Source organism: Anabas testudineus, chromosome 3, assembly GCF_900324465.2.
Source record: "Anabas testudineus chromosome 3, fAnaTes1.2, whole genome shotgun sequence".
Taxonomy (NCBI): Eukaryota; Metazoa; Chordata; class Actinopteri; order Anabantiformes; family Anabantidae; genus Anabas; species Anabas testudineus.
The window spans coordinates 4,985,280-5,012,860 of record NC_046612.1 but is presented as its reverse complement, the minus strand read 5'-3'; the positions used below and the strand labels follow the sequence as shown (position 1 = coordinate 5,012,860).

General features: G+C 39.0%; 1 protein-coding gene across 1 annotated transcript in view; it reads right to left on the bottom strand.

The window, feature by feature from the left end:
* Window positions 1-27,581, bottom strand: part of LOC113174926 (CUB and sushi domain-containing protein 1-like) — a 330,106-nt gene that overhangs the window by 237,636 nt on the left and 64,889 nt on the right. The window contains exon 2 of the mRNA XM_026379140.1: window positions 14,012-14,228. Coding sequence (XP_026234925.1) covers window positions 14,012-14,228 — 217 coding nt within the window. The remainder of the gene's footprint in view (window positions 1-14,011; window positions 14,229-27,581) is intronic.

The window sequence follows — 27,581 nt, the reverse complement described above, 5'->3', positions numbered from 1 at the left end:
GGGGAGGCAGACAGAGATACATCAAGTCAGAAGAGAGGTTAACAGGAGAGTCTTGGCAAGAAATGCAACAGAGAGAAATAAGAGAGATGGACGAAATGGAGCTCCTCATATTTTTTCCACCATAGTTCTCCAGCAGTAGCTACTGTGTATTAAATAGACAAACATTTTCTCTCTATGCAAAATGTGAAAAAGCTCTTAATGAATAAAAGACTAAAGAACTTCAATGTGAAATTTTTTATTTCATCCATGGTTGAAAGAAGTTTTCTTCATGTTTAGATGAACTGCTTCTATTGGTTGTACATTTAGAGAAAAGTTTTTTAAAATGTGAGTCATAAAAAAAAAAAAAAAACTTTTATTTCCCCAGAATGTGAATAAAAACCAAATGCTGGAGAGAGCATCATTTGGTTTTTGCCTCTGATATCAACGCGCTCTCCTCGCTGCACTTTGGTGTAACTGTAAAAAAAAAAATAAAAAAGATTCTTTTGGAGGCATTTCAAACTCTGGCTTTTTACCAGCCAGGCTTTCCACCTTGATGTGCCTGAAACAAACATTTTTTTAATCTGTATTTTCAGGAAGTGTGGATTCCATATCACCACTCAGCAAACACCCAAAGGCGGAAAAACAACAGGAGATTTTCTGGATAAATGCCAGCTCAGATGTTCTAAAAATGACAGCCAGCCAGTCAGCCAGGCGGTTAGTCAGTCAACCAGTGTGGAAAGGAGTGCCAGGGGCCTCGTGTCTAAATGCCTGTGCACATTACATCTTATGATGTATGATGTTTTGAAATGCAAAATATAAATCAACCACTATGCCTAAGGGATGGAGCTAAATAAGAGAGAAATGGCTGTTACTATACAGTAGTGTGTCACAATTTCCATGTATCAGAGGTGATATTTCTCCTTGAAGAAACACTTACATGAAACGTGAGAATTTATTTGTCACTGTAGAACGTCATCATTTACTTCAGTACAGGTAGATCAGTCTGCAGGTGGGTTACAAAACAGCATGAGCGTGCATATTATAATGAGGATGATCAAGACAGGACTGGAAGCCACAGCTCAATTACTTTGTTTTGGGCCTTTTTATTTTAAATGTAAAGTTTTGTTTTACACCTATTTGTAAGAAAATCGCTTTGTTTTTTATTCTATTTCAATGTAGGTTTTATTTTAGGAATAAATGTACACAGAATGAAATGTACAAGGCATAAATGTACACATTGTGTGCGCATTATTTTATTTAAAATTAATAGATTTTCAACTGGAAAAATAATTACAGTGCTCTTGCTTCTAAAAAAGCGAGGTGGCTCTGATTCCCATCACACCGGGGCATTTCTTACACGAAGAGTCATCTCTCTGTTGCTGGGAAACACACCAGCTGCCAGTCACTTGTGCACAAGCAAGCTCCACCTGTACCTATCAACAGCAGCTACATTCAGCCAATTAAAAACACAGTGGGACAAACAAACAAACAAAGAACCTAAGTGAAACTCCAAGGACCCGGTGATATTTCTCCACGAAGCCTGTTGTTTTTGTTTATGTTGTGCTCATTTCTACCGGCGAGATCAAACACTGCAGCTCTGGGTGGCCAATAATAGGCGCTCCTCTTCATCACAGCGACACAGGGGCATCCACGACCACGGAAAAGAAAAGAAATGTGTGTTTTTCTGTGGAAAATAAGTGAAAACTGGAAACTATGAGCCTTATGACTTTTTCTAAACCTCCTGTGGATATTACCAACCAGATCACAGGTTGTCTGCGGTTCCATCTGAGGAGTTTGAGTGAAGACAGAGATGTACATTTGCCGATACGCCTTTCTCTTCCCATTTTTGATTTGTGTAAACAAAGATGTTTTTGAACCAACAGTTTCAGTTTTTATGCTAACTTTAATAACGCTGCCGAACAGAGGAAATATGCTGTCTGAGATTGGAATATTGCATTTTCACAGCTGCACCGGTGAACCTACACATTAGCGGCTATGAAAAGCAGCGTGTGCCAGGTGTCGCTTTGTTGTTTATGTTCAATCTCGTTTCGTCTGCGACTTCATCTCCTGTGCAAAGAGATCATTTCCTGTTAGCATCCATAAATAGCAGCAGCAGAAGTTTATCATAGGATTATTATAGCAGAAGACTACAAATGGATGGCTACGTTGGATTTTCTAAAACACTGTGTTTTCTGAAAGTGAATGACATCACTGTGGGTGGCCAGTGTTCATGGTGAACTATTCATGAGTGCATGTGTCATTTAGGCTGTCTCATCCAGTGGAGCTGTGTTTTGAATTGTCATGTTGATTTCTGTTGATGTTTTTGTTGTTTTGCATCTTTTGTTTGGGGTGAGATCTGTTTCGGGAACCCCTGGAGTTTTATTCTTTTTTACTCTTAACTTTCTTTTTCTTCTTGTCACTGTATTCCTCACCCTGTTTTTTTTTTTAGCACTTTGCACCAATGTGTCATCAGCACGTAAACAAACTGAAGTAGTAAGTCAGACGTTTCACTGAAGTGAAACTTCTGTGACAAGGCCTAATCTGGATTCACGGTAAATTACACTTTTACTGCAGATGTCTGAATAAATGTGACTGAAATTCAGGTTAGCAGAGACATTACATAGCGCTGCGTGTGTATGGCTATCATTGTGAGGACCAGTATGAATTTCTAACCATTCAAATAAGGACATTTTTACAAAGTGAGGACGTTTAAGGGTGTTTAAAGAGCAACTTTGGGGTTAAGACTCAGGTTTTGGTTAGAGTAAAGTTAAGTGTGAAGCAGTTAGTTGTCATGGTTAGGGTTAGGGTAAGGCAGTACATTAAATAGCAGTAGATTAGCATGGACAAAGGAACAGTAGGGAGCTAGGGAATGCATTACGTCAATGAGTGTCCTCACACTGACTGCCTTACAAAAATATGCGTGTGTTTGTGAACAAGTGATCAAAACACACAATTTGCAGAGACAACTTAAGGAAAGCTCAGCTTGAGATCTGGCCACTGGCTTACAGTCTCCTCTCTCCCTCTCTTGCTCATATGGTGTCACTCTGCTCCACTCCGTCTCTGTTTTTCTTAGTCTACCTTTCTCTCGTTATTGCTTCATCTCTCCCTCTGTATCCCTTCACCCCCTGCTGTGTCTCAGCAGTAACAGGTGTTCGGTGAGGCAGGAGGCCTGCAGATCTAAATGTTCTCATCTGTCCAACAGTCCTGTCCAGCAGCTGAACTCAGCATCAGTCCAAAGCCAGCTCCAGCGACCATAACGCCTCCCGGTAGCTTTCATTCTTAACTAATAATTCCTGCTACCTTGGAATTGTGGCTTGGTGAATCCGAGAGAGAAAACAACAGGGTCATTAAGTTCACAACTGGCTTTGTTTAGGTTTTGATTTATTCGACTCCAGTGATTTTGGCGGCATTATAAACACAGTGACTGAGCTGCAAATGCGTGATAGGAATGTAAGTCACACACAAAGAAAGTTCAGAACCAAATGCACACAACAGGTTACACCAATAATTTGTAGTGCATCACCAAAAACTAATAGAATAGAATGGACAATAATGGTAGAAAATTAAAGATGTATACAATATATATTGTATACAATTCAATTTTTATTGCCTGCTGTTCTTTTCTCTCTTCTCTTTCCTCTCCACTGTCTCCGGGTGCTGCTCAGTGGGGTTGTTGGGTTTTCTATATAATTCTGTATACAGTTATATTTTGTAAGGTCTTAAAACTTAAACACTGTAAAGTGCCTTGAAATGACTTATGTTGTGATTTGGAGCTATACAAATAAAGTAGAATTGAAAAAAAAAAAGCATATTTAGGCAGATTGAAATGTAATGTCTGAATCTTTCTGTATGTGAGTATAGTTTGGAGATTTCCTGTGACATCATGCTGATCACAGCTCCTGTCCTCCAGAAAGGAGTAAGCTATTTTAAAAGCGGTGCTTCAGACCTACAGAGGAGGAGTGTTTGATATAGAAACCTACCCTGGGAGTTTTCCTGTAAGTCTACATGGACCAATAAGACTGGAGCTGTAACTTTGATAGCTCCACTGTGGCTGCAGTCGGACAGACAGTTGAACAAATGAACCGACAACAGAAAAAGGAAAGGAAAAAAAAAAAATCTAAATGCTTATCATGCATATTCTTTGAGTTTCCATCTCCATTCAACTGTTATCGCATTGTGAAATCTGCACTCAACTTTCTGATGTGCTGGTGACAAGTCGAAGCAGCTTAGAGAATTATCAAGAATACAATAAGACACAGACAGACGGACAGAACTACCAACCGCAGAGGGACTTAGTTCAACTAGCTTTAGCATCCTCCCTCTGTGTCTGTGTCTGTGTGTGTGTGAGAGAGTTCCTCTCTGTTTCTATTCCTCTTTCTCTCCATGTTTCTGTCTCTCTCTCCTTTCCCCAGCAGTCCTACCTCCTTCCCTCCCCCACTCTCTCTTTCTCTCTCCACTTCTCTCCTTCCTTCCCTAGCGGTTGTCCTGGATTAGTTCCATTGCCTGGTTATCTAGTGTTGGCCTATTTTTCTCTGAAAAGTGTGTTTTTTTTTTTTTACTCTGCAGTGGGGGTAGTCTAAGTTTGTGTGGGTGTATGTGTGTATTCGCTAGATGTTTCCTGTAAACATATTTTGTGATGAGACTTGTAAAGGTGGCTGTGAAAATGTAATCTATTAAGTATCTTTCGTTACTTTCACCTAAAGTAAATCTCCAAACTCTGCTGGACAATTCTTCCCATGTCTCTTTTTTTGGTTCTTTTGCTATTACACAACTACATGTATTTAAAACCTGAAATACTGTAAAGAGGACGGACCATTATGAGTGTGCAACACAAAAAAGGCTAAAATTAGATTAATAAATATTGTAATACTTTATATTTATTATTATAGTTTCCTTGCATCTATGTACATTGATAGGTAGTATGTAGGAAGTATTTTTATAAACATTATGAAATCAGTCTCTTAAACATCTGATGTTGTCGTATTGTGTTTACTGGATGTATTACTCCACTATTCCTAATTTATTTTCACAGATAAAGCACTTTTACTCTGTTACTCACTGACTAATGTTTTGACTCAATCCTGTACCTTTTGGTCATTTTACTTTTATCTTCTAAATCTAACCTCCGTTTTTCTTCACTTTAATCATTTTAATAATTAATCTAAATCTGCAAATCTAGTATATAAAAGCCTATGTAAAATTTAGACTTTCTGAGATCTTCTGAGATTTTCTTGACACTGTATACCCCCTACCACACTGTCACTTTCAACCTGCAGTACATAAATAAACCATTAGAAGCTTGACAAATCCAAAAAAGGTGAACAAGCAAAACTGAGCTGAGAACAGAAGAATGCACGAGCTGGTGAAGGCGGTGGATGGAAAAGAGCAGCAGAGAAGGGAAAGTAGAAAAGTAGAGGTAGAAAAGGGAGAAAAAGGAAAACAGAGAGGAGAAAAGACAGAACTAGGAGAGCGAGAGAACGTGTTTGACAGCAGAATAAATGAACCACGAAGGTAAAGTTAGTGACCAATGAAGCAAAAATTACTGAAAATTGTAGTTATGGTGCGTGTAGTACATCCAGTATATGTGTGTATCTGCATGAACAGTAGCTGCCCTCCTTCTCTCTCTATCACACACACACCAGCACCAACTTTACCCTTTTGTCTTTGTCTTTTTCATTCTCTCATTGTGTCCATTTCCTCTCTGTGCTGCTCTCTTGATTTTGCTCCTTCTCCATCTCTTTACAACAGAAGACACAACACTTCGCTGATAACCTTTGTCTGCCAGCTCCTTCTCCCTCTGTCTGTGCATTCAGAGACACTACAGAGCACGGAGTTTCCTGCGCCTATGCACAGCTGATGTTTACATGTTTAAGAGCAAATGTAAGAGGAGATATTTTAATAAAAGGTGAGAAAAGTATGTACTCTATATATCTAACATGTATCCATATGCAGTATATACTGTATTTTGAGGATTATGTTTTATACAACAGTAACACAGATGAATCGAGAATGAACTTGAAGGAAAAATGTGAAAACAAATGTGAATAAATCCTTTTGCAGACTGGACAGGTGTCTTGGTGAGAAACTAGTGTCAGCTTTCTTCTACATCATCAGAAATGCAACTGCTGTGTGCATTGACTTACCAGAAACATTTCACTTATCCCCTCCAGCAGAATTTGTGCTGGTGTATGACAAATTTCACTCCTGGCACCGGTAGCAGCAGAGGCTACAGATGAGGACAGACATATCCTGTAGCGGCTAACCCTCCTAAAATAATTTCATTAGTATGCATTTCAGTGGAGTTTTGGTCTCGTCTCATGGTTTAAATCCCACTTCAGAGATGTTTTTCAGCATGGAACACCACCTTTACCATACAAAGGTGAAAATGTTGTTGAATAGTATGTAACACTTGACTTTATTTGTCAAGGCAGCTTTTCACACCTGTTTCTGATGCTAGACACAATTTATTACTTTGAAAATGCAAATACCTGAAACTGATGTGTCTACAGCTATATTGGAGCAGTTCACCTTCTGCACTTTCTCAGATTACCACAAAGGCAACTGCAAAGAAAAAGAATCTATCTAGTGTATCTATAAATCCTATAATCCAATAATCCTATCTTATTTGTGCATTCTTTAATCACAGGTTGCCTTGAGAACAAATGCAGGGATGTAATAATAGGAAGTGAAGAGACTGGAGAAGGATTTCTTGAAATAAGCTTTAAGGGGCAAAGATCAATAATGAAAACAAATACAGCACACCCTGAACATCTCTGGTTCTCATGACACGACAGGTTCCTCCTCTAAGTAGGTTAGAGGAAGATAAGTGAAGTAGTGAAGTATTAAAGGGTAGGTTGAATTTATGCCTTACATATTCGCATGTCTAAACACTGTGGAGCTTCAGATAGTTGATGTAATAATTTATCTTTCCCATCTTTACAGTACTAGCAAGCGATCTCTTGTTGTTTTATTTGTAGAATACATACTGCCCTGTGATGGACCACCGCCCCTGTCAGTCTTATCAGGAAAAGCAGTAAGATACTGGATGGATGGGTCAGACTATGACGTAATCTTTATATTTTGTTGTTGTTTTTGAAACTACTTACATACATGGAGGTGCAACTATAGGGTTCAGAGTCTTGTGTAAACACACCTCACCATGTGGCCAGGAGGAAGCAGGAATTGGACCATCAATTCTGGGGTTCATGGATGACTGCCGCACAGTACCAACTGTACTTTATGTAAATAATCTTCAAATCAATAGATGGCAACTAGTCTGATTTAACATCACCAACTTTAGTCCAATCACTGGTTCAATTGCTGTTTTTCATCTTTGTTTATGTTCAGAGTAAATGAACCATTGAACTTTAATAGAAATATCTCAATTTGAACAGCAGATGATCTTTACGTGTTGACAAATAGCAAGATAGCTTTCCCCCAGGTTCACTGAAATGACTTAACTTCATAGGTCTTCTTTTTTAAAGATGCCTGAACACTGCTGTTAATTAAATGCCAGACAGATAAGATGCTAAAATACTGAACACTAAAGAATACACTAAATATTCAAGTTGAGTCCATCTCAATTATGTCTCACTGAGAAGGATGTAATCATATACATGGCATAAATGTAAAGCAGAGTTCCTCTGCCTATACATTCATGGTAGAGGGTGACAAGTCTGAGAGATGTAGACCCAGACATTGTAAGTTACGTCCTACCTAACCAGTAGATATACAGTAGGACCTTAGGCTCTAGACTCAATCTTAGTGTTTCCCCAAACACTGTTTTCTAGTTGAAACATGCCAGAGGAGGTGAACAGACAGACACATCTCCCTCAAATGCTGATATTAGCAGTTTCACTGTGTGTTAAAAGGGTGCATCCATGTGTATGTTTTGCAGCTACAGCACTGAATATAACTCTCTCTTAATTACTTTAGTTAAACATAGCAGTACCAAGTGTCATAATCGCTGTACTCCATAATTAACTCTGTCGTCTAATGCAGATGCATCGCTGCACACATGTAACCCAAAACATAAGAAAGAAACTTTTGAATGAACACACAGCTTCACCATCAGACATGCACCTATCATCACACAGTCATTAAACACACCGGAGTATGTGTTTATTTAAAGGAATAGAAATAATGATATGATGTGTTCATTTTTGTGCACACTGTGTGTAGTTGTCAGTTCATTAAATACATCTAATCCAATCCAGTAGAACAGCTTTTCATTAGAATTGTGATTAATTAGAGTGCATTGTGAAAGGTGTTTCCAATATTCTGTCCACCCCCTTTGACAAGGAAACAGAGCGTAATTTCTCTTTTGATGACATGTCCTTCACTGCAATTGTGCTTTTCTACATTTGATTTTTAATTTAGATGATGGCAACTTTTCAATTCAGCATTGCAACTTTCTCTCCACATGTCAGCGTTCCTGACATCAGAAATTAGGTTTATTGATATTGTTCATTTAGGAACCTGAATGCTGTTTGTTTATTATGCAGGTGCACATAATAATCCAGGTGCTGAGGCCTGGATGGTGGATGCACATTTCTCACAATTTTCAAGTTTAAAGTCTGAAAACAGTAGTTGGATATCCATATAAAGGAACTGAAGTAGGTTTTGTAAAGAAAAAAAGTAGATTTTGTGACTTGTGTAAGAGGCTTCTGTGGTCAAATCAAATGAATGTCTTTCAAATTACTCTAAATATACTGTGCAAAATCTTCTATTTGTGATTCACTTGACAGAAAAAGGGAATTTTGATCTTAAGACACTAACTAACTGCTGGAACCTCATATGTACATATCTGAACAACAGTGATATAAGATAGATAGAATATGGACATGTTATTTAGCATTTTCCACCCTTACGTACAACCTTAGCCTTTTATTTGGAGAAAACAACATTTATATTACCTAAAAGATCACTGTGGCAGACTCAGTTTCGACTTAATAATGTTATTAATTAAGATAGTTAATGCAGGAAAGCAGTATCTTTTAAAAAGTAGATAAAGGCTTGAGTAAAGCAAAAATGTTTGTACCCCCTTCTAAATAAATATGTTGCCATGAAGTTTGTGATCTTCTGAGGAACTCATTAATTTGCTGGAGTGTGGGTCACATACAGAGTGTGAAATGTCCCTGCAGGGATCAGAAAGGTATCACTTAACTTGTAAAATTGCAGGTATAAGTGCAGCTTGACAATTCACTTTCGGAAGCGCCTCATGTGCAGCAGCCACAGTGGAAGCACAGTGAGCTGCTGACAAAGACCCAGAGGGTACGCGACAGTAAGAATGTCAATGGTTTACACTGCTATACCCTCTGACCTGACTCCATAACAGCTCTCTGTTTAGGTTTGAGAAACTTGAAGAGTGGTAACATCTAGCTGCAATTTAAAACAGAGCATCTCTGTCTCTATCTGTTTAAACTGGTTTAAAGACTGTTTCAATGTCAGAATCAGCAGCATTTATTAAACTGTTTATCTCTTTAGACATTGAAAGACCAAACATTGTTTGTCCATTTCCCTAGAATGCACACACAGCAGCACTTTGTGAACCTACACCACTGTCTGAAGGACGATATAACTTCTCGGCATCTTCCTAACTATTGCAAATATGTGTTGTTGACAATAAAACAGCAGCATCTACTTTCAGCTCAAGACTCAAAACAAACAGTGGTCAGCTTTGTCACTCTCTAAGAGCATGACTTCACATTCTCCATTCTTCATTTTTAACCCCAACCCACAACTACTACACAATCATTTTGGAGGCCGTAGTGTGTTTTGTGCTCATGCACCATTGTGACATACAGGAGCAGAGTTTGGTCATCACTTTCCTGACCAACAAAGGAGGCAGGGTATATCCTGGACAGAATGCCAGTTTATTATGAGGCTGACACAGGGACAAACAACCATTCACGCTCACATTCACACCTGCAGGCAATTTGAAGTTGCCAATTAATGTCTTTAGATTGTGGGAGGAAACTGTAGTACACAAAAAAAAAACCCTCACAGACACAGGCAGCAGTAGGAACCTGCACCATCATGCTGCCCTGACCAACAAATCCCATTTTACAAAGTGCCACCTGGATTTACCCGCCTTAAGTGGTATAGGATTTACAAAATATCGGCCTTAACAAATTCATCTTTAGATAGTGTCAGCAAGAAAACTGGTAAGATGTCTCCTCCTGTAAGACAGGAGACGAAAGACAGCCAATGCACCAGTTCCTCTGCAATGCTGTTATGTTACTAGGAGGCCTGACAAACAGAAGAACCCTAAATTTATAATCAACATCATTCACTCACCTCTTTGGGCTTGAGTGACAGCTTAACTTTCCTTACTGGTGCTAAACAGCAATGAGATGGACGTTAGGCACTGTAGCTGAAGTGGATTCTGTAGGGGGCAGGTTTCATGGTGAAAAACTATAAAAAAGGGACAGGAACTTTCGAAACTACTCATTTCATCATTGCTCTCCATCTACTGTAAATGTGCAACATGTTCCCAGCAGCGAAGGTTTCAGAAAATCCTGCATTTTTTGATACACTGCTCCAATTTCTTTCAATACTGCCAGTGAGAGAATCAGGACTTTGAAAAAAGTGGTTGGAAAGCGACAAATGTGTCTTTGTTATATAGTATAGGATGCATGCATAGAACAGACAGTGAGTTCTGTGTAAGAGAATCTTTTCTGTTTCAGACATAAATATTTCCACCCTGTTGACATCAGTCATAAGAGTGAGTGGGATGGAGCAGAGTTACCGCTGCTGAAGCACAGCTGGAGCTGGTAAGAAGGGGTCACAGATGCTGGGTCAGCCATTCTACTATATATATAAGATTGCAGCATTCTCCCTACACAGGGTCTGAGGGCAGATGGAGGGGTGGCTGTGAGAGAAAGATATATCATGGGCCCTTGGTGGTCCTCTTTGTGAACAAAGAGAGGGCAGTCAGCTCCTGTTGGCTTCATCCCAATGTCAATGTGGGATGCCTGATGGGTTCATATCAGCATGTCTTGCGCCATTTAGCCAGAAGCTAAAAGGAGGAAAGGGTTTTAGGTCAACTGGCTGACCACTGCCCTCATGGAGCTCAGACAGAGATAGGCAGCAGCAGGATAATTGGAATCCGTGCTTATATGGGCAGGGTGAGATGTTTTATGTGGTTCCACATTAATGAGTAAATGGGTATCATTCAATAGCTACTGAAGCTGGAGCTGGAGGAAGCCTTACAGACTGCGCTGAAGCTTTGCCTGTAGTGACACATTCAAGGGAGACGCCAAGGGCACAAAGGAAGGCTGACCAGCGGTCTCAATGCAGCACTATGGTGCCTGTCCTCAGTAATGTCCACACCATTTCAGAGAAGTACTAACATCAACAGAGGAGCTGAGCTGAGGAGAGAATGAACTCACACCTCCCAACTCACTTGATCTAAATGACACTGGGAATAGGTTCACTGCAAGCACTCTGCACTTAGGGCCAGAAGCTCTAGAGACATCTAATATACCACTCTTCTACTCATCTCTTACATTTGACGACTTGCAAAGGACAGAGCAGTTGAATAACTTCTGGCATGTTTGGATCACTGTCCAAGTCTTTGGGTGCCAAATAACTCCAGGGTTAATTAACATCAGTGACAGACACACCAAGCTGGTTGCAGCTGCCACATTTCCTGCGCCTCTAACCACTGCAGTTACTGCAGTGGTTACTGGGGTGGCAAACTAAAAAATAAAAAACAATAGGAAGACGACAAAGGCTTGTTTCATCTTTCTGAGGCAAAGAATGAGCACTCTGCAGCAGGTGATCCAAGAATGGCCCAGAGGGCCAGGCACAGGTGAGTTGCTGGTACACTTCACTTTCCTTTTGTCACGCTACAGCTGCAGTGCAGGAAACTAGAAATCTTTGTTTCAGCTGTTATTTTACTTTGTGCAGAACCACTATCCCAGCACAAGTACACCTCAGGCCAAAAACTTTGAACAAACACAGTCAGTGAAGGTTCGAGGTGCATTACACAACAACCTACTGGTTGGTTATACTGTCTTCTTAGACTTTAGGATCAGTACAGTACGTAGAAACCTTTCTGAACATATGTATACAATAGTACTGAGAGGACATAAGAAGGTGCAACAAAGCTAAACTCTGGGTTAAAAAACAAACTTATTTGCAATAAGGAGAGACAACTATTTTTGAAAAAGTATAAGAAGAAAACAAAAACAAACAAACAAAAATTAGGAAAAATGAGGAAGGAAACTTTATATTATTTGAAGCTTCCAAAGAACTCCTAATACTGCTACAGTATAGTAGCAGTGACTAATTTTACTCAGTAACTTGGGAATGTGGATTTCGCAAAGCCACGATCATTTAAACACACAAATTTTTTCTAAAGAAATTGTATTTACACATAAAAGCTGCACAATCGATAAGCCTCCTCACAAACCCACCACTAAATACAATCTGCAGTCTACACCATTGTCCTCCAAGCAACAAAATAACAAAAATATATTTTACTCAAACACTGACACATAATACAGCTTTACTTTCAAGGAAAAACCCACTATTATCCATAACTGCACCACCAACCTCAAACACTACTTGGTGCATTCCCAACTCTTCCCTCCTACACACACGCAGAGTACTATGAATAAGCTTCCCACAGTTTGCCAGCGCTGTAGATGCCGCTCTATCTGCCCTTTCTGCAACAATATTACAGTCGTAAAATTCAACAAGTAGTGATGGTTTTGTATCAGGAGAAAAAAATAAATAAAACGTTTTCACACTTTCTGTTTTATTTGCAAGAGTCATGTGTTTAGTTTAAATAGTTTGAAGACAAAGTTAAATTCATCACATCTCCAAACAATCCTAAAAAGCTCAATATTTTGTGGTGAGTTCATGCTCCTTTATCTTGAGAAGATCAGAAAATCAGCCAAACAAGCTTCCCGATGATTTGTCTTCTCTCCTCTGTACCATCATATTAAACAACATTGTGAAAGACCGGATCTATGGAATTTGAAATAGATGTTAAAAGTAAGAATATATTTTTATATTATATGCAACAGTTTTTTTTTAAAATATGATTTAGCCTTTTGGATTTCTAGGAACACCTTTTTTACTACCCTTCATAACATTGAGTATGAAATGCACAACTTATATTACAGGTAGTATAGAAACTCATTTCTTTTCTTCCATTGTTCCATGTACATGTTTATGCAGCAGTGTTTTTTTGTTTACACCCTTTACAGCAAATTGTTTTTTAGTGTTTTAATTTATTTTCTCTGGGCTTTGATGTCCCTATTGTTCCCTGTAGCCTAAATTACAATGTTGAACAAAGTAAGATCTATTAAGACTAACATCATTCAAATTACCCATAGTGGTCAAGTGATTTTTGCTGTTGTAAACAGGCGATAATTAGGAATTAATTTGACACTTGGATAGAATCACACAATGAATAAACAGACAAGTGACATCATCTCCTTTCAACTGTCTTGTTTTATCTTTAGATTTTAACCTAATAATTTATGAGTCAGCCAAGCAGAGTATGAGTCATCATAATAATTATAATGATAGATTTTCATTTATAAAGTGTCTTTTAAGACAACCAAAGACCTAAAACAAGTTTTAAAAAGCGCACTCAAAGCAGGTGTAGCGCACCCAAAATAACTGAATGAGATTCCTTTTGTCAATACTCATAATAATATGAGTCATGTGTAAAAACTTCTCATCTAAATTTTATGAAATATTTTTTATCCCATTTGTTCTCAAAGTAGTGGACCATGCTCTAAAATGTGGCCTTGATTTGCTATTCATTTGACCTGAAAGAAAATCCACTTCAATTAAATCTGACTCTGTTCTTTGACTTTATAATGACTGTGTCATTTTCTCTTTAAGAGAATAAGTATTCAAAGCACAGATGTCAAAAGAAACATGCTTTTGTCCAAAGTTTAACTCTTTGCTCAGAGAAGGTGCATGGGGAAAGCTAGAGAACAAGGAAGAGAAAGCACATCAAATGAGCAATAAAGAAGATCATGTTTTAAATAAAAGAGCAATTTCTAACCTCATTTTTAAGTTTCCAGGCGATGGTTGTCCATCGTAAACTGATACAATATCAAAGTCTTCCTCCAGAGCCAGCGTGACGAAGGTCAGCTGGATTCGGTTCCTCTCCCCCGTTATTATCAACCACGTACAGTTGGCGTAGTTGGGATAACCATGGGGGAAACCAGGCGACTCTATGGTGCCATTCAGGCCTTGGACTACACCACCACAGGATTCAGCTGGAAGAGAGAGATGAGACAAAATCTGATTAGTATATTAGGATCTCAGATTTACATTCTGGAATAAACCACACTATATGATTTAAAAGTAATTTGATACATGCTTTGCCTACAATAATAAATTGGTAATTTTCCCTTCAGCTTTGCAACAGTTTGAACAAGAAGATAAAGTGAATGTAGGTCATGAATGCTAAACATCTTTCTTTTTTTTATTCTAGCCTCTAAAACCTTTTGAAGTGTAGTTGATTGAATAACACATGCTCTCCTGGCACTGTTGCATATGTCATGTGAAAGTTTAATGTAAAGTGCCTGAATATGAGTACATAATGTATATACTTAGATTTCATGTCTTTTTAACCCTGACAATGTCAGTGACCTGAAACCAGAAATAACCACCCATGAGGTATACACTCACATGCATTTAAGCACGTGCATAGTATTGCATAGTGTTGTTTTAACAGCATGTGCCCTATGATAACATTGCTCATTCATTAAAATCTCATGATATCAAACAGTAAAACATACAAACAACTCTTTTGTCCTCATTGTCACACTGAATAGTCAAACATACAGCTTCAACTTTCACTACATCAAACACACATAAATGCAGAACCTCATACTAAGCCAGCTCATATGCATCTGTTTAGAGCATCTGTAAATGCTGCACATAACATTGTGCATATTCAATTCTTTTTGGAGAATTTTAGCCTTAATGATTCCTTTAAAATTTGTGATAATGAATGATTGTTATTATTATCCAACTAAAACAGCTTGTTATAAAGTTAAAGAGGACTCATGGCCATATGATATCATATACAGCTGTCTCTGTTGCCCATCGGCGGAGGGATATGATCTGGTGAAGCGGAGTGCTTACATGTCTTTTGATTGGTTCTATTTGCACGGCACTTTCAGGACTTGACCTTCTCTACTTCTCAGTGTCAGCGGGTGCTGAATACGTCCGTGTACTGTACATGGGTTAAAGTATTTCACAGGAGACACACTTGCACATACATACAGAAGACCCAACTCCATACAGATGGCTACAGCTCGAGTGAGAAGTTCCTACTTTAAAAAGGCAGAATATAAATAATAAAGGAGATGACCTAAAAGCCAAGCTGATTTATAATAAATATGGTGATTACATGCTACACATGTAACTGGGGTGAACCAAAACAAACCACAGTTAGCCAGGATATGAAATATGAAACTTTAAGGAAGTCTGTAAAAACTAACTATTTAGCTTTAATTAACAAACTGATACAGTATGAGCAGAGTGCCACGTGAAAAAACTAAAACACCAACAAGACTGAAAACTATCAAGGTTTAAGGATCCCTAACTTTTTCTCAGTTCCCCTCCTTCTTCCTCATTTACAAACTCCACCGGCACTTCTCTCTTCTCTCTTGCGTCTTTTATCTTCAGCTACTCCTCGAGACTCACACTTTATATAGTTTACTCCTCAAGAAACTAGAGTATACAGGGCACGTAGCACAGTGTGTGTGGCCCACATGAAAGCCAGCAGTAATTGTTTCTCAGATAGCGATGGCTATTGATTTATTAAGCTTTTATTACTGCGAACACACTCTCTCTCTCTCTTGCACACATGTATAGAAAAGTGTTGTACGCTCCAGAGACAACCACTAGGTCAATCAACCAAGTGCTAACAAAATGTGTGTCTGTCTGTTTTTCCGTGGTTTTGTACTTTTCCCCATCAAAATGAGAGCAGAACTTGCCCATTGTGCACATACCAGATGTTCTTAATTGTCTGAAGTAACACAAAACACACAAACATACGTAAATACCTATACACAAGCCCAACTGGACAGGCTGGCAGTAACAGACCAGCACGCATCCACTTTTGCTCACACACAATCTTCAAACCATCTGGAGTGTCTAGATTAATTTCAGATTGTTCTCCGCTGTCTTTCCAACCCAATTCACCTCTCCCCCTCAGCCGTCTTTGTGTCTGTCTCTCATCCTGTCTCCAGTTGTCTCTCTATTTCTGTCTGTGGTCTCTTCTGCTGCCAGATCCCCCTCTGCATGCTTTTGAACAGATGGGATAAGTAGATTTCTGCAGATATTTCCATCACAACGGATGCCATATTGTAGCACCATACTTGGGGCATTTTGATAAAAAGTACCTACTTTGCTTTGCTGTTGAGTTTTCCCCCTGTAGTGTTTCATACTTACATTTTGTTAATGTAGTTTGTCCAGTGGAGTAACTGTCCAGCAACTGGCAACCTCTAGTAATCACGAGTCCATCAGTCAAACCTTCTAACAGCATGTAAAGAGTAAGAATTAAAAAATCTTTCCCTAACTAACCGTAACTGTAAGTGGTTTAACAATCTAAACATCCTGTCTTCTGGAGAATAAACTGAATGTTTGACTGCAAGATCAGATATTTGTTGTCTGACCAGCTGACATTGTGATGTCTACAGCCCCACATCGACTCTTTCTGAAAGAGTTAGAATAACCTTTGTCAGTATATAGTGATGTCTGCTGATGAGTGGCAGCCTCCATCATAATAATTATTAACACAGTACAACCAAACACAGTTTTTTTTGTCCTGTCTGGTGCAAAACGAGTCCTGTGTATCATTTTAATTAGCAACCAATTTGATAGGAAAAGGTTAGGCAGGCTCACTTAAATCTGTTTAATTTTTGGGCTGCTGGTCTGTCTCGTTGTCATGGTAACAGTTTAGAAATCATGTAGACACAAAGTCACACGTCCACATTTTATATCCCCATGTCTCCGGTCCTCTCCTCGCTCTGCATCCGTCCTGCTGACCCTACATACTCTCATAACATCCGCTGCCTTCGAAGAACTAACAAATATATTTAGTTAAAAGCTGAGTTGCTTCACTTGATCAGGTGAAATGTGCTGACTGACCCATAACGTAGCTGTGTGTGAACGTTGTATACTGTAAATGATTCTCAGTGTGTAGAAGCCGTATTTATATCTCAGGTTTTGAGGTTTTCCCCGCTTTTTTTATCACTTCATATAAACTGTATGTGCATGTCAGCAGGGCTACACACTGACACTACAGAGAGACTCCAGTTAAAATACAAATTTGAATATTTTTCCATATCCCAAGAGACATTTCCAAAAACTGCATGCCACAATGAAACCAAAGCAGCTCGTTTCTCAACCTCTTCCAGTTGTACAACAAATATTTCTTTTACCTTCAATGCAGAAACATTTTCTCAGTAAAAACAATGAGTGCACTGGTGTGTAATGAATTGGGTCAGTGCATAGATCTACATAACAATCAGACAGACTCTAAACATGTAGGTGCTGACAAACAGCAGAGAAGAAGCCGAGTGCTCTACTAGAACCTGACCACAAGGTCCCTGGCTCATAAATCAGATGCTAGCCCCATCTTTCCACAGCGTGCTGCCACAAATCAAATGCATCTTTCTAAGTTACGCTGTGTAGAACTATTGACTGCAGTGATTCAATACTGGCTATGAAAGAGAGGAGAGGAGAGGAGAGGAGAGGAGAGGAGAGGAGAGGAGAGGAGAGGAGAGGAGAGGAGAGGAAAAGGCTTTTTGGAGTGTTTTTTCCTTTTTTTTGGTTTCCTTGTTTTCTATCCCTCTTTGCCTCTTTCACACCTCCATCTTTTTCATTATCTCTGTGTCAGAATCATTGTGTCTCTCCCACTTTATGTTTGTCTCTCTGCAGCCCTCCATCTCTCTTCATCTTCTCTCTCTCTCTCTGTCTCCAACCCCCTGTCCATCTTTGCTCTCTTTTATTACACTGGTATTATCACCAGCCCCCTACCTCTCTCCATACATCTCTTCCTCCCTGTAGCTTCACTCCTCTCTTTATCTCCTTTTCCAGCTCTCTGGCATCACCTACTTGCTCCCTTTTCTCTTTCTATCTCTATCTTGCTCTCCCATCCTTTTATCCCAGCCGCTCTCTCTGCATCCCTCTTTCACCACAATTATTTTTGTATTAGTATCATGGCAGCTCTCCCTAAGTGTCATTACGTCTCTTCCTTGCTATTATTATCACTATGTCATATTGTCTCTCTCCTGGTGTCATTATATCTATCTTTCTGTGTTTCCTCTCTTATCCTGCTAGAGTGTTAGGTTGTTTCTATTCCACCCACTCACCTCCTATATTTATCTCACAAAGAACAAATACCACAACCTCTCTCTGTCTGTCTTTCTCTCTATCGCCATTTCTCCCGCTCTCTGTCAGCCCTCTGTCAAACAGTTTAAGTAAATGGGACTGCGGTTAGATTCAAACATTTAGGCCTTTTAGCTGGTGCTCAGTGGGCATAAAAGCGGGTCTCGGGAAAATAATATGAAAGTCCATCTATGCAGTTAACTACGCTGAAAACGCTAAAAAAGACTTTGTGTTCTGCTGTGAAAGCAATTACTCCTAAAATGCATTCACCAGTTTGAACTTTTTACATCCATCATCACTCTGAATTGTTACTAAAAGAGTTGAAAAACCAGTTTGGTCAAAACACTTTTTGTCAATGAATGTGTTGAGACAAGAAAGCATATTCTCTTCAAATAAGAAACTGCCCGAAATTTCACCCCCATGTGTTGACTTGGAGATGATGGACTGAAAAGTTTGCTTCTGCTGGCCGGTAAGTAGTGTAAAAATCATGTGCAGTCATCAATCAAGTGCAGACTTTCAAACTAATAAACACTGAATGTGTTAAAAATGCCACCACGTCTCTTGTTACACTTCGATAAGTTGATCAAAGAGCCTATTTGTCAAATAGAAAATTAATAAAGCTGTCAGATGTAAATTAGTTGCTCGTTAAAATGAGTCGAAACTGCGAATTTAATAAAGAGCGGTGGTGATGGAGTAAATATATATGGGGAGGCAAGGGACAGGACATGCCCAGTCACCATGACGACCACAAGACCTGGAGCTCAGACATGCATTATACCACATGTGAAACACACATAGAAAAATGGACAAACTCGCAGAGACATACAGGAGCAATCAAGGTTAAGTCCAGAGTAAATCTCAAATACTGTCAGCGGGGGTCGTGGCTGCTGTCTGAAAGGAGGGGGGAGCAGACACAGGTAGGACGGATGGCGTGTGTGTACTTTAAGTAAGAAATGATCACAGGTATAAGCACAACTTAAGAGAATTGCACATGATTGCAAGTGTACTTGTATTTGAAAGTGTCAGTGTACATATAAACGGTATCTTCATTATTCATCATTTCTGCTTTAAAAAACACATTGACTTTCTGGAGGACGCCACCAATCTGCCTCTTTAATCAATCACCCTTCAACCTTCGACTCAATAGTTTTATGCACGGACTAGTAATAATAAATGGAAATAACTCAAGGGACTCAAATTAAAATGAAGCGCTGAAACAAAGCAACCAACAAAATTAAAAATATCTGACACAATCGTACAGTCCTAGTACTGCTCTTGCTTCTCCGTATGATTCAGGAACAATTCAACTACATGTAAGTAGTTAAATATTTCAAAATGATTTACAAATCATGATCGATGTGTTTTTTTCACTGCAGATTTCATTGTCTGTGCAGGCACCAGCTGAAATTTTGTCATTCCATTATTTGTATTTGCTTCAGCAGTTTCAGTAGAGCAGCCCATGCTTGTTTGTTTGGGGGTTTGGGAGCTGCTGTCAGTTTGGTGATGCCAAACCACTGGGGGCAGTTTTATGAAGTGATGGCAAATGCAGTGCAGAACACTGCCACAACAACAGCTCATTACCAAACATGTCACCATTGAAAAATTACAGCAGTCTTGCAGATTGGCCATGCTAGGTTTAGATGTTTAAAATAACATGACGTACTGTCATACTAAGACAGGAAGGTGAAAGAAACATGTGCTGCTTATTATTCCATAATAATCATTGACGAGCACACGTGGGACTTTGAGCTGTGAATGCGTGCTCCATAAGATTGGATAAGATACAAAACACAAAGAAGGTATTTTTAGAGTACAGCCTCCTATACTGGGAATTACTTTTGTACATTTACATTCAGTCATTTGGCAGACACTTTTATCCAAAGCAACTTGCAAGTGAGCAGAGTGAAGCCGTGAGAAGAAATGTCTCGTAAGACATAATAACGAGATAAGGGAGAAAAAGGTTTTGTTTGTTTTAATTTTTCCAGTACATATAAAGCTCATTTTTTTATATTGGGCATAAGGTTGCTGAGCAAGCAGAATTAGGTAGATGGAGTCACTTCACCATCGTGGGTGCAGTTGGTGCTAACTTGGGATCTTTAAATATGTGGTGTAGTGACAGCTAGAGGCAATTGGTTAGGGTAGTTAGGGTTAGTTTGACCTGGATTAGGGTGCTCAGGTAGGAAGGAGCTGTTGAACAGTGTCTTTCAGCTTTGAACCTGAATTGGAAAACCTCTGGAAGCCAGAGTGCAGGGATATGAACAGTGGTGTGACAATGTGTCCTTAATGGTTAATCAGAAATCAGACAGATTGTGTGGAGAGGTTGTATTTGTGCATGATGGTAACTCTGCCAGTAAGGCATTGCAATAGTCAAGATGACAAGTGCCTGTACGAGGAACTGGGAAGAATATTCACAGAGGCAGGGTCTGATTGTTCTGATGTTGTGAAGGGATAACCTGATGCGAGTAGATAGTATTGTCACAATCATCACAAGTTCTGGAGGGAGAGAACTATGATAATAAACAGTGGTACATTGTTGACATTACAAGGCTTTAATGCCAGTTTAGCTATTAAGTAGTCCCTGTCTACTTATACCTGTTTTTTATTGATCAACACACTGTCTCTTTTAAGGGGCTCATGAAAAGTTAAAATAACTATCAAAGCATGATTGTGGCATTTATGGGGTTTGTAAACCTGCAATTTGACCTCATTTTCACCACTTGGGGAGGAAGAAACAAGTTGTAAACACAACACTGACAAATTATCACATTTTAAATTGATGTGGTGAACTTACAATAGAAACCAGCTGCCTCTTTACTCATAAATCAACAGAGGCGCAGCAACATTATCATTTACTTAGGTTTATGTTTCTGTTTCTCCACTATAGTCTTTAACTTTAGAGGTGTAGTGATATTTTTTTTAAAGCTGCTTGCTGTAGCCAGATGTTGCACTGAGAACAGAAAGGTTGCTGAACTCCAAACCATAATACTACGAAGCTTTGTAGAGTTAAGGGAACTTACCGGTGGTAATTGTCTGTGAGTGCATCACTGTGAGTGACCCCTTTCACAGCACAGTCATTTGATCCTTTGTTTTTTTATTACAACCACTTTAAGCAGTAATAACCTTACAGGTCACTTATATCACCGTTTCAATGACTCTTCACCATATAATGTTTGGTGTATTGTTTTAGTTTCTTATAGTTTAGACTGTCAAAATCTCCAGGCCTGAGTTTCCTTCAAAAGTGTAGCTGTGCTCCTGAGTCAATGAAGGGGAACACACAGATATGCACAGAGCCATCTAACTAGAAAAGATGTGACAATGAAAATCACTGATGCCCCACTAGCTTGCAGTGTTATTGCCGAAAAGAGAAGCAGTGTGCTCAATATTTAACTTACCCTTGGGGATAAGCTGTAAAAGAAAAAAAAAAAGTCTATGAAATTGTTTTGCATTTTTGTCGACCTGTAAATGTGATACAGAGAGCACGGAGTCAGCACGCGCACACAAACACAAACACACACACACACTCCAGCAGAAACACATCTTTGCGGTCAAGGCTATCCGGGAATATAAAATCCATGAACTCAGCAATCTGCTGAAGCAAAATGGGTGCTGAGAGCAAGAAACGATACGCAGTCGTCTGCATACTGTATATATGTTTGTGTGTCTGCTTGGCCTGGGGTGTAGTTAGTGTGTATCTGTATGTGGTAAACTGTACTATTATGCTGAGATGTTCTTATACAAACTGCAGCTAACAGTCAGGACTAGGTCACTCTGTCATTGCTGACAAAACACACACACACACACACACACAGCACCTGAAAGCCCCACATTTTTCTTTGACTCTTTTCTTTCATTTTCCGTTGTTCTTTCCCTCTCACCTTCTCTTTCTCTAATTCTCTCCCCTCTTCAATAAAGATATTTCTCTTTGACAGAGGAAATCAATTTCTTGTTTCATCTGACAACAATGCTGTTTTTACGGCAAACGAAAAACAAATTAAAGCACTCCTGTAGCCCAGTTCGTATGACAGTTAGCAGCAGTTTTTCTAAATAAAAAAAAATCACCAATTTGCTGCTCTTTTTTCTCTGTAATCCATCACAGCATTATTCCTTAAAGACACCTTAATTGGTATTGTCAAAGTTTTTGTTTGCGATTTTCCTTTGTGTAAACTTTTATGTCGGGCTTTACTGTTACTAATCTGGCACCAACAGGGAGAACTGTGAACTATAATACGTGTCACATTACAATCTTCAATGTCACATCTATGTTTACTAATTTATAACATCTTAGACGTTAATAGGAAAAACACAAACTGGGCACCACTAGAACGCGTACACATATTTTTAAAATAAGCAGTCACTAGATGTTTTCTTTCTGTTCAGCTGGTTTCATTTGTGCCAGCATGTGTTCTTGCATATGTTCCTGCATATATGCAAATTTAGGTTGGTTAAATACACAAGAGACAAAGAAACAACATAACTCACTAGTCCAGGAATGTACTGTATGATCATTTCTATTAGACTCACCCCCCGGTGTGAAAATGATTCATTTATCATCTCTCTTTTCTCTTTCGCTCTCAGGTCTTTATTTCCTAACAACCATGAGTCAACCATGATATCACCATGCATTTTCCAGCCTCTGATTTATACTTGATTTCTTTACTATTTAGCATTATTCCTTCTGCACTTGTTCACGACAGTAATACGTTTAGCACATCATAATGAGACTTGGCACATGGTTCTACAGAGAGTTCTGTTTGCACGTTAAGTCCTGGAAGAGAAATCTCATTTAAGCCATAACATTAATAATAATTTGGATAAACTTGTTTCAGTTCTTTTACCAATTCTTTTCTTTCTTTCACTCTTTTGTTATCTGGGGATTTTAAATTAGCTTTAATTTTAGTGCTATAAAAAGTTAATTCAATCAGAAATGTTATTGATTTTATATTTTCCTCAACTTCTCTCTCTCCTTTTCAGCATATTTCATCTGCAGCTACAGATTTCTAGATTTTATTTCATAGTCAGAGTGAACTGGCAAAAAAACTAATACACATTAATACAGGCTATTTTAATATTTGCATAATTACCAGGGGGTTAGTTTAACCTCAAATAACCTGATACAATTATGACATCAACACTTTACATCAGAAGTACGCTCACTTGCTCAGGTACACCTATACACGCTAATGCACTGCAGTACAGCAGCTCTGCCATGAATTCTACTTCTAATTTCACACTTTTTGCCACTGAGAGGTGATAACACCACTACATGTTTATTACTGAGATCAAATTGGTTGGTGGAGTTTTACTACTTGAATATATTAAGAGGTGTTTCTAATGTTTTGAGCTCCTTATTTATGCAAATAGGGTTAATAAAGTGTCCAGTGAGCCTCTATTAAGAATCCACAGTCTCAGGTTTACTTTTCTAGTCATTAACAGGTTAATGACAACCTTTACTTATCTTTATCACTAGAACATCATCAAGACACAAAGAAAAACCTCCAGAATTCATAGCAAATTGGGCTGCTCTTATTTAATTAGGGCCATTGCTGATACGTACAAGCCTTCAGGACCAGAACATTTTTCTTTAAATTGTTGAGTTATACACTGAATGTTTTATGAAAGAAATTATTTGGTAGAAATTATGCCTTTAAGCCTGGGCTGTTACCATCCTAAACCTCGGCATATCATTTTTAAACTGATGGCCATAGACGATTGAAGTAATTCAGTTGTAAATAATTCAGTCTCCTTTCTCCAGTGAAATTAATTAGGGTCTGTCAATTATAGTATTTACCTAATTAGTTACACCTGCAATGTCTCGGTATTTTACAGCTCTAACCAGGCTTTTACTGAAGGTGAGGATGACTTAGCAGGAAAGGGAAGCACATCCCTCTACAGTATATTCACTCTGCCAAGGCTTCACTCTATAGGTTTTCCTTCCTGTCTTCTCTGTGCGCCTGTCTCTTGGCTTTATTGGTCCCTGTGGATTTTTGTGTCTCCTGTGTGTATGAGAGAGGGAGAGACAAGAGGTGAGGGAGATGGAGACAGACAGATAGAGATGCTCTGCTGGGCGATTTGTGTAATAATTGTGCGTGTGTCAGTGCACAGTTAAAATGCATGAAAGCATCTCCCGCACATATACACACAGTACAGCGGTACAACAGAGCTGCTGTGCAATGGCTGTGATTCCAACAGTAAGAGTTAGCTGGCCAGCTGGCCAGCTGGCCGCCGGGTCTCTGGAGAAACGCTGGAAAACATGCATGAGTGTGTGAACGTGTATAGATGTCAGTTAAAGTGTTGTTACACTCACACCTCTTAGAAACAATGGCCCATTCTTCCTGAAAAGTGTGGAAATCTGTCATGCTTACCTACATGCATTCATTTACCGCTGAATAAAGCAAAGAAGCTGTGATAAAAGCTGAATTGATGCTTATACTACAAAGATCTTAAAAGCCTCAGAAGACACAATAAATAAGTTAATTGTAGTGATGTTTTAATTAGTTACCACAGGTGTCTTCATTCTTACAACCGGTCCTTCAGCTTATTTAAATAGAAAAAAGTAATCACTGTGCCGTTTGGTGTCATTATGTGCACCACACTGAACATGAACAAGAGAAAGACAAGAGGAGAGTTATCTGAGGAGATAAGGATAAAAATATCTGCCAAGCACGGTCAACATAAAGACTACAAGACCATCTCCAAGCAGCTTGATGTTCCTGTGGCCACAGTTGTCAATATTATTGGGCTGTGGCTACTGGACCAAAGCCAACCTCCCAGGATGTTGCTGCTAGATGAATATTGAGCCCAGATTTCCACAGAAGGAAAGTTCAAGTTGTGGAAAAAGGACCAAGGAAACGTCAAAACCGATGCAAGCTGACCTCCAAGATCAAGGTACAACAGTAACTATTGTTTTCAGAATGAAAGTGGGCTCCATTGAAACACAAACTTACTGGAGTTCAGATTTACATTTAGTCATTTGGCAGATGCTTTTATCCAAGGTAGGTATCCAAAGCAGGGTAAGCATAAGGGGCTCAAGGACCCCTACTGGAGGGAGGCCACACTATGACAGTTCTGGGAGAATGTGTATTGGACAGAACAAACAAAGTGACGACTTCCAGGTAAAGAACATCAGTTTTAAGGTCATGGAATAACAAATGAAGCTTTCAGAGAAACAACATCCACATTGTGGCAAATGCGGAAGGTTCAATTATGTTATGCTGCTGGCACAGAGTGCCTTGAATGTGATAGGGCAGAATGAAATTAGGAGATTCTGAAGGAGTTGTGGAGACAAACACACTGCCCAGTGGCAAAAACATACATCTAGAATGGATGAGGATGAAACACTGGAGTGATCTGAAGTGGCTGCTATGAGTGCTGATCTTAATCCAAATGAACATTCATAGAGAGATGGAACACACGGTGAGGAGTCGTCATCACACCTGAGAGAAATGGAGCAGTTTGCTCAGGAAGAGAAATGTCTCATTAAGAGCTACAAAAAGGGCTTGATTGCAGTGATTGCCTCAAAAGGTTAAGCTACAAAAAGGTTAAGGGTCTCAATACCTTTGTTCATGCCATCTTGCTTGATTAAGTTAAAATAAGAAATAAATATAATGTGTTTCACTGAAAATCAAAAGTCTGTTCAAGTAAATATGAAATAGAAGAATAGATCACTTTTGACAGCTTCAGCTTATTTCAGAGAAACTATGTTTATTTTTACATTTTCCTTTCCAACACTGATGTCTATATATGTCTAAGGCCGAAGCACACAGGCACAAACACTAAATAAAATATCAAACAGAGATATTTTCACTAACAACCTGGAACTTTTAATTCACAGTAGCACACCGGTAGAGATGAATACACATAAGGAGCAGGGAAAGAGTGTGCAAAAGACAAAGCAGAGATTCAGCTCTTTGCATCGATACATTTGCCCTTGGGGACCTAATCCTCTGTATGCTGCAGTATGCTTTGTTATTTATCTGTTTTGACATTGATGTTTCACATAAGCTGGAAGATCGTGTGTTTGAGACACAGAAACACAGGCAGAGAATTAATAAAATTAAGAGTTTCTAAGTAAAAATGGAAATGGCACAGGTGTGACAATAGGCCGTAGAGTTAAAACTGCAAGTGGAAAAACAATCCTAAAGACACTGCGCATTGTGTTATTGCAATACACAAGAGAGAGAGAGAGGATGAGGAAGAGGAGGGTCAGGGGGTTAGAAAGTGACATGGGAACAGTCAAGACTGGAAACATACTACAGATATAGAAAAAGACACAGACAAAAAGGATGAGACAAAAAGAAAGAGCAAGAGCTGATACAGTCAAGGAGGGGAGGCAGATGGAATAAAGGACAGACTAAAGTCAGCTTCATGCAGGAGAATAAACCTTTATTGACCTAACATCATTTTATTGGGCAAGATAACAGATCGGTGCAAATTAGTACCTTTATGGAATAGTGATTCTTTTTTTCTTTGAATACTGTATTTGCAATGGGCTCTAACATGAATGCTACAAGTTTAACGTTGAACAGTCTGGGTGATTTCTACTTAAAACATGTTTCCCCTGTATATCGACTGACTGTGCTCCACTCAGTGGTTTGAATGGGGAAGAGCACAATGGGGAATATGTTATGCAGCATGTACAGTGCCTTTCAAAAGTGTTCATACCCCTTGAACTTTGTTAATTTCGATATAAATACAGCTGTCAAGCCCTCAAAGGTTTGTTAGAGAACAATAGTGAACAAAGAGCATCATAAAGCAACATAAGTGCACTCTGCAAATCTGGCCTTTATGGAGGAGTGGAACGAAAACCTTAAGAAGTCCCGTTTGCAGTTTGCAACAAGCCATGTGGGGGACACAGACAACATGTGGAAAAAGGTGCTCTGCTCAGAAAAACAAAATTGAACGTCTGGCCTAAATGCAAAACACTATGTGTGGTAAAAAAAAACTAGCACTGCACATCACCCTGAACACACCGTTTTTTAGCAGAGACAGGGAAGTTGGTCAAAGGCTAAATACAAATGAACACCACACTTTTCAGTTATTTAATTGTAAATACAAAAGAAAACCATTTATCATTTTACTTCCATTGCACATTTATGTGACACTTTGTGTTGGTCTATCACATAAAATCCTAATAAAAGACATTTACGTTTGTGTTTGTAATGTGATAAAATGTGTAAGAATTCAAGAGGTATGGACACTTATGCAAGCCCCTGCATGAACTGTAT